At 41.1% G+C, this 13,059-nt stretch overlaps 1 protein-coding gene across 1 annotated transcript in view; it reads left to right on the top strand.

Annotated features, from left to right (window-relative positions):
- Positions 1-13,059, top strand: part of fat2 (FAT atypical cadherin 2) — a 91,386-nt gene that overhangs the window by 34,418 nt on the left and 43,909 nt on the right. Inside the window, exons 11-15 of the mRNA XM_069669604.1 lie at positions 58-454; positions 2,257-2,456; positions 3,803-3,956; positions 5,671-5,904; positions 9,933-10,322. Of these exons, the coding sequence (XP_069525705.1) occupies positions 58-454; positions 2,257-2,456; positions 3,803-3,956; positions 5,671-5,904; positions 9,933-10,322 (1,375 nt within the window). The remainder of the gene's footprint in view (positions 1-57; positions 455-2,256; positions 2,457-3,802; positions 3,957-5,670; positions 5,905-9,932; positions 10,323-13,059) is intronic.

The following is a 13,059-nucleotide window of genomic DNA, read 5'->3' as shown; positions in this document are numbered from 1 at the left end:
AGAACATCACTATTTAAAATGCTTCAATTTGTAATAAAAATCGAATGTGACCCACAGGTGACCGCTAACGACCCGGACACAGACACCAATGGTCTCGTGACCTACAGCTTGGAGTCTCTACCTGATGACACCACATTAGACATCCCTAAGGTATTCTCCATCGATGGAGAGAGCGGTTGGATCACCACTGAACAGGCGACAGACTGCGAGTCAACCAGAGTTTACAGGTTCAACGTGGTCGCCACAGACCATGGTGGCGACGTCAAGCTGTCGTCTAGCGTCATGGTGGAGGTGACGGTGACAGATGAGAATGACAACCCGCCAAAGTTCTCTGATGAAGTTTACCACGGCTCTGTGGAGGAGAACAGCAGTCCAGGGGAAGTCCTTGTCTCCATGACCACCAGAGATGCTGATGTGTCACTGGAGAACCGCCTGGTGACGTGTTATATCACAGGTGAGTATGTCTTAATGTGTATGTGTCTGTGTTCCCAGATTTTAGCCTCTCTAATGGCTATGTGTTGCTCCCCTTTTGGTGCACATGTCACTCATATACTCACTTGTGGTCATATTTTGTGTGAAAGTGAGTGTTTGTGTGTGTTTTTCGCCTGCATTACTGTGGCATTGACAATTTGCTCTACTGTAGGGTGAACATTAATGAGGTGAAATAAAATCTCTTTTAATCGCCCGCAACTGAGCTGCGATAAAATGTTATTCAGCCACAGATTAATCACAGAGAAGAGACGGGTGACAAGCCGGCAAGAAAGGAATACCAACCGCAATGCCCTGCAGCTACAAACAAAAACAAAGCCTCAAATTTATGCAAATCCTCAATTGTCCTCCAGATAGTTAAGGCTGCAGACCGTTCGAGGAGCTTGCTGTCACAACATTGTGTTTGGAAAGTGTAACAGAGGAAGATTTGCATTGGGATTATTTGTAAACGTTTGGGTTTGGCTGATGCTGACTCGGGCCTGTCAAAAAGAAAACAAACACTGGATATTAAAGTTACCCACCATCAGTATGACTGATGGGAGGATTTTACTTACTCAGGAGTGTCTGTTTACGTCAGAGCTTCCTCAAAAGGCAAAATGATTACTGTCATTTTCAATGGATTTCAACGGGGCTGCAGCTCGGATCTTAGAAATACTGAAGTCTGGACTCCCTTTCACTCGCCACCAAACTCCTCCTCAAGCTATGTAAACAAACAAACTTAAAAGACAGTTTTTAACTCTACGAAACAGGAAACTCTTTGGATTTGTTTTTCCCCTCTTGAATTTGTAATAAATGACCTTTTCCTGTCTTTGACATTTTGCCAAACAAATACCTCTGCAAGTCTGGTAATGTATAAGCTACTGCATAATCATGCAGATTGTAAAAAAACTCATTTTTGTTATTTTCATTTAGAAATACATCCGACATCCTCCTCCATCATTTAAGCTTTCAATAAAATTGGCTTCCATGCATTTAAGTTATGTCACCTTCCTCTCATAGTGCTGCAGGCTGTTTATGTACAGCGCAACTCAATTAGAGTCCCTGCCAAAGAAAACCAACATCTCACCTCAACACTTCAGTCACAAGACCTGTGGGGCAACTTCTGGCAGCTGTTTCTTTTCTCGAGGTTGAAGCGTTTGTTCAGTGAACAGGACAGCCTCCTCTAACGTCTCCATCAGGACGTGTCACCTGTCAGATCGGTGGTTCCCTGACTGTGATGCAATCTGCTGTAACACACAGACTGATGGTGATACTCAGCAGTCAGTGTCAGCTGTCTAGTCAGAGAACGGTTTTCATCTCAAAGATAAAAGTTTGTAAGAAAACATTAAAGTACAGGTACTTCATCCTTATGTTGGAAAATCTTCCCACAACACAAAAATAAGAGAAATTTGAGATGGCAAAAAGAAATTATTGAATTATTCATAAGGAATAACACAACATCAGAACTCAATATCAAAGATGGTGCTGCATTAAATTACAACACTGAAAACCTGAAATTACTGAGAAGGGAAAATAATTTCAGGGAGACCCGGTAATGATAGAAAGAAGCAAACAACAAACATTCAGCACAACCAATGAGAAACTCAGACTTTGTTTATGGTTATGTATTTCCAATACAGGTGTTACATCTGCCGCAAATTCATTTTCTTTTATGTGAACGATAAACAGTGCAGCACAGGAAAACCCATTGTTTACGTAAACTGTAAATGTTGCTGTAAAAGAAACTATGTATTGATTAACAAGTGAAATCCTTCATCACACATGCAGACGGAGACGCCCTGGGCCAGTTTGCCATCATCCAGGAGGACGAGGGTCAGTGGGGTTTGATCCTGAAGGAACCTCTGGACAGAGAGACCAAAGACAGATACACGCTCAGAGTCACGGCCACCGACGGGAAGTTTGAGGCTCCTGTGACTGTGGACGTCCACGTGCTGGACCTCAATGACAACAGTCCTCTATGTGAACAGGTGGGGAAGTTATCTCACCCATTAGATACAGATCATTTTCATCAATGTACTGATCCAACAAAAATGAACTGAACGTCCAACCGTGGAGATGATTTGCAAAGTATCCTTCTTGGCTGCTATGATTTAATTGTACTTGAATTGTTTCTCTGCCTTTATAAGTAATATTGCAACTTACCTGCTTCACAGGTAACTCCTAAACCCTTCACTAATAAAGACTTGCATTACACCGGGAGTGTTAAATAGAGACAAATGAAGGACACACTGGTTTTAGTGTGAAAAATTGAAACATTTAAAGACTGCCATCAAATCTTGCACAACCTCCACAAAACCTGTATTATAAAAACTTTACTATTTCAATTAAATATTTATGTTATTGGGTGTTAACAGAACCATAAACCTTCATGTTCTCACAGCTGCAGTAACAGAGCTGAATATGGAACCACCAAACCTTCCTTTTCCATTCATATCTTATTCTGCAGCCTCCACACCCAACCCAAACACGTCAGTCAGGACAGTCTTGACACTCCACGTAAGGAAAGTAGCACTGTTGTCATTATTTTTAGTGTGAACAGAGTTTGCTTTTTACCGAACCACTACAAACTTGGCTGCACACGCTGTGGTTAATAATTTAAGCCACAGATCGATTGCTGTATTGAAAATCACTTGAGTATCAATAATTGAATATGATTACATTCTGTCAGTAAGCATTAGTTTGTTGGATTTGTTTTACCTTTATAGACTGTCAAAGCTTTTTTTGACAGGCATGGGCCTTTCTCACACTTCACCATCACACATTCATTCATTCAAGATTCAGTGTCATGCAGACAGACGTGCGCCTTGTTCAGACTTCCAACCCAAATCTGTTTTCTAGCATATAGAGGTGTTCAGATTCCAACACCAGTATCTGTACAGGCCTCTGATCCTCTGATACTGCCTAAAATGTGGTATCAGGAAGTATTCCTGTCAATGCACCAATCCGATCCCATCCGACACCACAATTAGCCCCCAAAAAATTAGCTGGTTTCAGGTAAAATCAAGTGGGATAATAAAAAACAGCAGAGTTGATTTTCCTCCAATAATATGTATCTGTTTTAGCCACTCGAATTGATATCGGTCAATACTAAAATCAAGCTCTCTTAAAAACTTGAAAGTAACCCTAGATGTAAAGACAAAATACTTCCAATAATACATTCTGACAAGTGTTCAAAATGCTTAAATCACCGTTTTCTCCTCATTACTGGAGCCAAGTCGCTGTGTCATTTTATTTATCCAGCACTCAGCAGATTGACTGGGATGAGTGCTATGCAAATGGAGGCCTGATTATTATTATTATCCTCCTGTTGCAGCTGGTGTACACAGAGGCGGTGATGGAAAACTCGCCCTCCAGCATGTTTGTGCTGAAGGTGTCGGCTTCAGATCCAGACGTGGGAGCTAATGGCCAGATCTCCTACACCCTCCACGGTCCAGACTCAGACAAGTTCCATCTCGACCAGAGGACAGGTATGATGGTGTCTGTTTTGGGTCAAAACATGAGTGATCCTTTTAAGTGTGAGTGTTGGAGTTTGTGATACCATCAGGTGCTCAGAGGGCTCTCTGCTGCTAGAGACAAAAACATCTCTATTGTCAGTCCCTTTTTCCCATTTCCAGGGGCACCAATGGCATCCATCACACTTAATTTCTGTCATAACATCTTTCTCTTGTGTCTTCAGTGCCACCAGATTGCCCTTAAGATATCAGACAGAGAGGTTGTGAGAATTTTAATCACGTGGCAAGCCAGACACATTAGTGCAGATTGAAATTTCTTGACAAGTACTGGATCCCAAAGGACGAATCTCATAGAGTTACAATGTCTAACTTTTCATTAAGAGCCACCAAAAGGTTCCAACGGTGAAACACTTAAAAGCTGGGAACAAAGTAAACGATACATTTATAACCGCTTTAAGCGTAATTCAAGAATATTGACAAGCGTGGAATAGGCACTGCAAAGTTTACCTTCATGCCCTCCTTTTGGTTATGATTCACAAGGCTAGTTGGCACTGTGCCTCTGTAGCTGGTGAGGTAACTGCTCAGATGTTTCAGACAGAATCATGCTAGTGCTAGTCATAGTAATCCTGGTGCTTGGCCTCTAACCAGACTAGAAGTTAAAACAAAGTTTATTCAAGAGACATGTTACTACTCTAGCCTCTTAGCTGTCTACAAATAGTGCCCTTTTTTCCTTAAAGAGCAGTGTCATATTAAAAGGATATGGCAAAGATGGCTAATAGCCTAGCTTCTTCAGAGCTGTCAGGACAGTTTGCTGCTAGTCAATGGTTCACATTTATGTGCTTACTGTCAGGACATAAAGATGGAAATTGTTTTATTTAGACTATTTATGATACGGTAAGATGCTAGCATTATCATTATTAACATGCTAAACCTGCCATCTTAAATGTTGCATTGTAACATGCTAACAAACTACTACACTGCGTGGTTAGGATGAGATGCTAATGTTATCCCAGTTAAACTGCTTAAGCTAACATTCTTACTGTTTGCTTGTAGCATGCTTATAAGCTAATATACCATAGTAAAGATAAGATGCTAATCATATCATGATAAAAATGCTTAATCCAATCTTGGTATGTAGCATGCTTATAAGCTAATACTTGAGTAAAGATAAGATGCTAATGTTCTCATAATTAAGATGCTGAATCTGACATCTTAAATGTTGAAATGTGACATGCTAACAAACGTAATACTATAGCTTACATTGCATGGTTGGCATGAGATGCTAATGTTATCCCATTTAAACTGCTTAAGCTAGCATCCTTACCATTTGCCTCTAGCATGCTTATATGCTAATATAGGCTACTTAAGTAATGATAAGATGCTAAAGATATCATGATAAATGCTTAATCAAAAGTCCTTTATGTTGGCTCGTAGCATGCTAATAAGCTGATATACTAAAGTAAAGATAAGCTGCAAATGTTCTCATGGTTAGCATGCTGAACCTGACATCCTACATGTTGGCCTGTAACAAGCCATTATACTAGAATAAAGGTTAGCTTATGTTATCATGGTAGGGATGCAAAATGCTGTTCAAAACATATCATTAACATCCAGTGGTTAACATGATAACAAGCTAACACATGCATGCTAAGCTCATTAGAGGGATAAAATAAATCACAACCCAGGTGACAAACTTCTCCTAACTTGAGTATTGTCCATCTGTCCCCAGGTGAGCTGTTCACTCTGGCTGTGCTGGACCGAGAGAGGGAGGTCGAGTACAACCTGGTTGCGAAGGCGACGGATGGCGGGGGGCGGTCATGTCAGGCAGACATCCTGCTGATGGTCCAGGACATGAACGACAACCCGCCTCGCTTCTCCTCCAGCCACTATGAGGTCACCGTGTTTGACAATACGACCGTCAGGACACCCGTCGCTGTCGTTTACGCCAAGGACCCAGACACAGGTAAGATGATTTTTTATATATCATTACGTGTGCTGTGAAACATGCAAGGCAGAGTCACAAGACAATAAGACCAGAGAGGGGATTAAACCTTTTCTCTCAGGTCTGGACATGTTGTGACAGCCCTTTAGTCCCTGTATCAGCGATCCATAACACGATTAAACCTGGTGCACAGGCCAGCCTTTGTGTACAGTATGAGTGTGCTACAACTAATTCTAAACATAATAAAAGACTAAGCCATTCCCAGCTGAGATTTGCTCTCTGAAACGCCCACCTGATACCTCTCCACTGTGTCATTCCAGCTGTGTTGGTAATTATTTGCTGCACAGAGATTTTAACCCTTAACCCTGGCAGCATTAGCATCTTGCTCCACTCATTAGGTCACAGTAATAATACATTTTATAGCTTCTGTTGGCCGTGTGCATAATGACTGTCAGCTGCAGATTATAATGATGTTATCAGCTGTGTCTTTTGTTTTGTTTTTTATCCATGCTGAAGGAGTGACTTCAATCCTGCATCTCTGCAACTATGAATGAAATTTTGTTCGGTCTAAGGCTGCAACTAACAATTATTTTCATTATCAATTAATCTGCTGATTATTTTCACGATTATTCGGTTGTCATTTAGTGGGGAAATCTTAATTTGAATATCCAAGGGACCAAAGTGACTCTGCAAATAACTTATTTTGTCCATTCAACCGTCCAAAACTCAAGACTCTCTACTTACTATCTAGATAACAAAGAATCAAAGAACAAAACCAATCTTAGCAGGCTAACATGGTAAGCTAGCAAAGGGAAGCATTTATATAGACTGTTAGTATTGTTGTTATTTGTCAAACATTTATCAAGTGCTGCTGCAGCTGAGAACAGCCTCAGAGAGACGCTAGCACGGCTGCAAACCGTAAGTCCCTTTTTAACCTTACCGCTAACAGGACCAAAAATGTAACATTAGTTGTAATAGTGGCCTGAGAGAAAAGGCGATATAATAGAAAAATAAATCCATCCATTCATTACCTACACCGCTTGTTCTGCTCTGGGTAGCGGGGGGCTGATGCCAGCTGTCATTGGGCGAGAGGTGACGTATGCCCTGGACTGATCCCCAGTCAATCACACGGCTATTAAAAGTGTTGATGTGTTGACATCTCGACTTAAAGGTCACGTTTCTTGTCGTGTTTAAGCCACCAACTGTCGATTGGTGTAAATCCATTATAATGTAATTGTCAGGCTTATGTTTCATAGCCTCGAGTGCTGCCTCACCCCTCCACATGATATGACACGCCTCCTCTTTAGTGACATACATGTGCTACACGTTTGGATAACCATCCTCATCTGTCTGCAGGAATGTGAATCACATCAGCTATAGCGTCATTATTGCTGCAAAACCCTGCAGGGAACATATACGTGTTGTTTTCCATCATCTTGGAGCCTGAATAAGAAAACAAGCTTCTACCGTGATTTATTTGTTGAGTAAAAGTTTTTGTGTGATAATGGACCAAAGAAACACGTTGTTTTTGTCATGCGATACAATTAACTAAAAATCTATAATCTAATCTAATCTATAAAGTTAAGCATAAAATGTATGCTTCGTATTTATTGACCCGTACCAAATAAAGATATTATTGTGGTTTATTCATAAGTGACTACGGGCTCCTGTGACTTAATGTGTGTCATACGTTCCCAGACGTCACTTTGGAGAATTCTTTCTAGGATTCAGATACTTTGAAATCAGGTGCCAAAAAGCAGAATGAGGGATCAAACAACATCAGCACCACTGCGTACCCATGCGGGTACTTCAAGGACAGAAAACACCACCAGTTTAGGATTACAGAACATAATGTCCTCGGCCTGCATACAGTTTACTCAAGTGTAACATAAACATTAAGACTTACAGGCTTCAGATTCTCATCTGACATGACAACTGGAACAACTACACAAAAGCTCGTTAAGTTATGTAGCAGTGAAACTATTAACTAGCATCGCTCTTTACCTCTCCCTTTGATCTATACAAGCGTTGTGTTATTTAACCTCACTCTCACAGATTTGTCATCCTGTCTAAACACACACTTTAATCTCACTGTTTTTTGTTTTCGAATCACTTCAGTGTTTTACCACCGAACAAATCTACACCAGTCTGTTCTTGCTGAATTTTGCTGACACACTTTGCTTCAGATTTCACGGCCGTGTTTTTATGTTTTATTCATCAGTCGCATTTTGATGGTTGGTTGGGTCTTAAGGGTCGGAACAGTCAAGTCAGTTAACAGTGAAGTAAAACAGTTTACTCATCTGAAACCATCCGGAGAGCTCTGCTACTGAAGATGTGTGCGTCAAATTCAAAGTTGAATGCTCAGCTCACACAATTCAAAAATAATCAAAAATATGCACAAAGACACCAGAAATTACAAATAATCGGCCTGTATGAAGACTTCTACACACATATGCTTCAGTATGTACACACACAAACACACACACACACACACACACACACACACACACACACACACACACACAGACAGGTGGTTAGCAAACGGCAGCAGACAGAACAGGTCCGGCACTCCTTCAGATGTGCAGCAGCTTGTTCTCTTTCTCTACACAACAAACTTTCTCACACAACGATGACTAATGAACTTTGTTTTCTAAGATGTTTTTTTCCCCCCAAAATAATTTGATCCAAAACACGTGAAAAAAAAAAAGACACAAACTGCAGCTATCAGGGAAATCTGACCAGAGACATAGATCTGTTCTGAAGCCCTGAGGGACAAAAACAAAATCTGGTATCCCAGAAAAAGTGACTTTTTGCACGTCAACTTTTCAGGCTCATTTTTCTAAATGTTGATACTCTCTTTAACCACAAGAGGCTAAAGTGCACCAACAGTGTTAAAGAGCTGAAAGGATTGATAGTTTCTTCCAGGTGAGTTTTGAGTTCTCGATGCACTGAAATGCAGTTACATGGAAAAGAAGCACTAGCTAACCTTCTAACACACAACATTTAGCACGTTGCTACTTTGTGTTTAAACTTACATTGAACAAAACAGGCACTTGGTGTGCTCAATGGGAATAGAAAAGGCGGCACTCTCCCTATTACAATTCAGCATATCATTAAAATGATTCTGAAGCTCTTAGTTTAACGGTAAATAGTTGCATATTGTTGCTTAACAAGGCTCTAAGTAATCAATGACCCAGGCAGATGATCCTCACGCATTTTGGTTCCCCTTCCGACTTTTCCTCGACCATCACAACAGCCAACATTTTCACAATATCAAAATATGTGCAGATTGCAAAGAAAACGCATTCATGCTCCTAAAGAGATAAACAACTATGACTGAAGTGACCTCAATGTACTTTCTCATAGCACCACCCCGTATCAAACTTTATGACTTCCATGATAAGAAAAGACAACTGTGTCATTCACACGTTTGTTTTCGGTAATGTAGGAAAGAGTGCAGCCTTTCAGAGCCACTTTTTCAAAACTGAAAGCTTTTTTACTGTAAAACATCTGAATGATAAAAGTACAGCAGAGCACAGTGCCAAAAAAGATAATTCCTTCATGTTTATGTCAAAATAATATCAGTCATAAACCCTCCGGTAGTGCTCAAAGTGGACGAGTACAGGCAGAGTATAAATTAGCACTGCTTTGTATCTTTGGCACATGTATAAAAGTTTCTATATCTTCTGAATCCCAACAGTTTTCTGTCTCTTAAACCCACCGTTGAAAGTTTTCTGATGTTTTTTTTGTATTTCCCTCTCTGTGCTTTGACATGATGTCTTCACTGTTAATCACAGACACACCTTGTGGAACTCTAGATGTGGTTTTGATAACAGTAGCATTTTCTTAGCTAATTTGTTTTGCTTCTCAGAGAAAGGAATCCAGGTTTCATGTAGCAGCGTGTCTGTCGGGGCTGTTATGCAACTTTAACTTGCTTAATGCATGACTGAAAAACAAAGTAAATGACATATCAGACGTTTTATTGGTCAAACTGAATGTTTGTCTGTGTGTTTGTATAGTTTATATTCCTCTTTGTTTACCTCCTGCAGGTATAAACTCGGAGGTGAAGTACTCCCTCCTGGCGGGCGACAGCGGCTACTTCTCTCTGGATGAGTTTTCAGGGATCCTGCGGCTCGAGCAACCTCTGAACCCCGACACCCCGCCCACCTTCGAGCTGAAGGTGAAGGCCACAGATCGCGGCCTGCCTCGTCACCTCTACTCCGTCGCCACCGTGACGGTGGATGTGGTCTCCTTGGACGACTACCAACCCGTCTTCCTGAGCTCGGAGTACACCGCTCAGCTCCCAGAGTCCTTAGCGGTCGGGTCGGAGGTGCTGAGCGTCTCCGCCCTGACGAGAGACGGAGGAGGGCCGGATCCGGTCGTGTACCGCATCGTGTCGGGGAATGAGGACGGACGCTTCCTGCTGGACTCACGGACAGGTTAGAAACGCTTGCTTCCAATATTATAACACTTTGTTTAGACACTTAGTCCTGTTTTTTGCTGTTCAAATATTTAAAAAGGATAATTTTGTTTAACAACACAACCTTTTCTTGTGCCTGGCATTAATTAATTACCCTCAGAAAGTGGACATTTTTTAAGTCAAGTGAAACATTTTTGCCACATTTCAGATTTGCTGGATAATGTGAAAAGCTTTGTCTGCGTTTGATCTCCAACAGAAGCCCGTCTTTTTCTTTTGTGCCTTAAAATACATGAGTAACATTACAGCACAAAAATTGAGGCAATAATAATAATACTTTAATTTCCCTCCGAGGTGCCTGAAGGCAGCCAGTGTCCTCAGCACATGTCACGGGTTTACATGACTTAGTAATGACTTTCTATTAATTATAGTAGTAATATTCTGTGTATTAATATGCAAAATTCCAGATGAAGGCCATTTATAATTAGCCACATAATTTATGATGAGGACTAAAATACCAGATGTTCCCAAACTCATAAATCAGTATTATGACTTGTTTCTGTTAAATCTGCTGACACAGAAACTGATCCATCACCACCCCTCCTCTTTTTAATAAAAGTTGCATCATCGATGCGAGAAGTCGTTTAGAGAGTTTTGTCCTGAAGTTCAGTCGTGAGCTCCCAAAACTCAAAAGCAAGTTTTTAAATCCGACAGGGGACGGAGAGCAGTCTGCCCTTTGTGTGGGGCTGTCTCACGGCTTACTGCCAATAAATCATTAAAGGGCAGCTGGTCAGAAGAACCGCACTCATTGATCACTGTCCGCTGCATTAGGTTTCATTATTCAGAGAGTTTTTTAAAGTTTGAAAAGCACAGATGTGGCGATCAGAATCCAAAGTACAGTCAAGTTTCTATTTAGCCCAGAATCAAAGGGTTTTCACTTCAGTCTGTACAGCATGAAACATAGGCTTAGGCTTTCTTCGGATAAAGAAAACACCCTGAAAATATCCTTTTTAATGTGGGGAAAAATAAAGAAACCTCAGGAAGAGAAAGAGGAGGGATCCTTCTCCCAGAAGGCAGAGAAAAAATGATAAGAATTAGAAATTATGAGGCATAAATAAAAGATAAACATGCAGAAGAAGGTTGATACCACCTCCTCTCCAACATGAGACCAGGGAAGAAGACAGGCCTCACTAACACAGAAGAGAGGGAGAAAATGGAGAGACTGGATCTCTAAGGGGATGAACATCCAGATCAACGTCGGGATGAGACTCCAGCAGGCTGAAGAAAGACAGAGAGAGAGAGAGAGAGGTCCCAGAACAGCTGAGTGAAGCCCGAGCGAAAAGAGAGAACAGGAAAGAGAAACTTGGAAAAAGACAGAGGTGCGCACTGCAGGTGGTGTAGAGGACGTCAGTGGTTATAAGCTGTTTTACAGTTTAATCTTGTCGGCAGGACACGCGTGGATTAAATACTCTGGTTCAGAGATTTATCGAAACATAGACGACCTGCTGGAAGGATAATAGCAACAAGTGTGAGGTCTGAGTTATCACGAATGAGCATGAGTGCTGTCAGCACGTTGGTTATTCTGGAGGAAAGAGGCATAATAGGAGAAAGAACTGCAACTTCTTTTTAACTCGGACAGGAGCCCTGCGCGCTGAGAGCAAAGTGTACGAGATGTGGCGTCAGGTTTGAAGAGATCAGACAGATGTAAAGGAGCGAGCACATTTACTGTTGCGTAAGTCATTACATACACCTTAGAGTCTGATCAGACGTGAGTAGGGAACATGTGAAGGGATGCCAGCATTGGTGTAATACAAAGACATTTTTGCAGCATTCAGAACTATTTAAAGACTTTCAGTACGAGCAGACAAGACGACAAGATTGAACATAAATCAAGTCTGGATGAAACAGAGGAGTGAATTAGGGTTTCTGCATCAGTCGAGGACAGAAAGGACGTGTTTTTAGTGATATTGCAGTGCGTAGGAAGGCGATCTCGTGGTATTTCTTTAATGTGCTGATCGAAGGTTTTAAATCCTAGTTTAATTCTTGCAGCATAAGAAAAACTAAGTTGGATTAATAACAATATCTATCTAACAGCAAATTTATATGTCATCAATCAAGGAACAGAAACAAAAGTTATCTAGGTCTTCCGTGAATCAAGCCCAAACTAAAGGTTGTCCCAGCTGGCTCTTTGTAAGAGGGTTTAGTTCTGGTGTTGAGTCAGCGAGATGTGTAAAAAGTGAGACTTTATTTATTTGCTTTAGAAAGCTGCTCTGATCCCTTTGGTCTGAATCCTGTCTTCTGTGTCTGTAGAGTTGTACCGATCGATAAATCCCCTGTAATTACTCGTGTGCCGCCTGTAAAACCTCTTCTTATTTACACGTACAGTCTCAAGTGTCACGGCTAAAATAACCCAATTTACTTCACAGTCAACTTGCAATACTCTTTGTTGAGGTGCAGAGTCAGCATTTGTGTCAAGAGAGAGTAATGAAAATTCATAACCAGTATAACCAGCACACCCACTCTGCTGCCTGAGAGATTGATTCATGGCCCCGGCTGTAAAACTTGCTCCAGATCTGAACAGTCTCACTTCTGTCGTTTTTAATCCTCTGTTTTTACCTGAGAAGCTTCAGAAACATTTCAGAAACTTTACACAGATCCGTTCTTTAGAAATGCACCGTAAATATCTACGACCACGGTGGCCAAAATGATTCAAATGGAAGCAATATTCTGGAGAAATGTGATGCAGTTTTACCGTTTAT

The sequence above is a fragment of the Semicossyphus pulcher genome, unplaced genomic scaffold, assembly GCF_022749685.1.
Source record: "Semicossyphus pulcher isolate SPU_LCO1_2020_fin unplaced genomic scaffold, fSemPul1.0.p SCAF_2, whole genome shotgun sequence".
In the NCBI taxonomy this organism is placed as follows: domain Eukaryota; kingdom Metazoa; phylum Chordata; class Actinopteri; order Labriformes; family Labridae; genus Semicossyphus; species Semicossyphus pulcher.
This window is presented reverse-complemented; position numbering and strand designations above follow the sequence as displayed.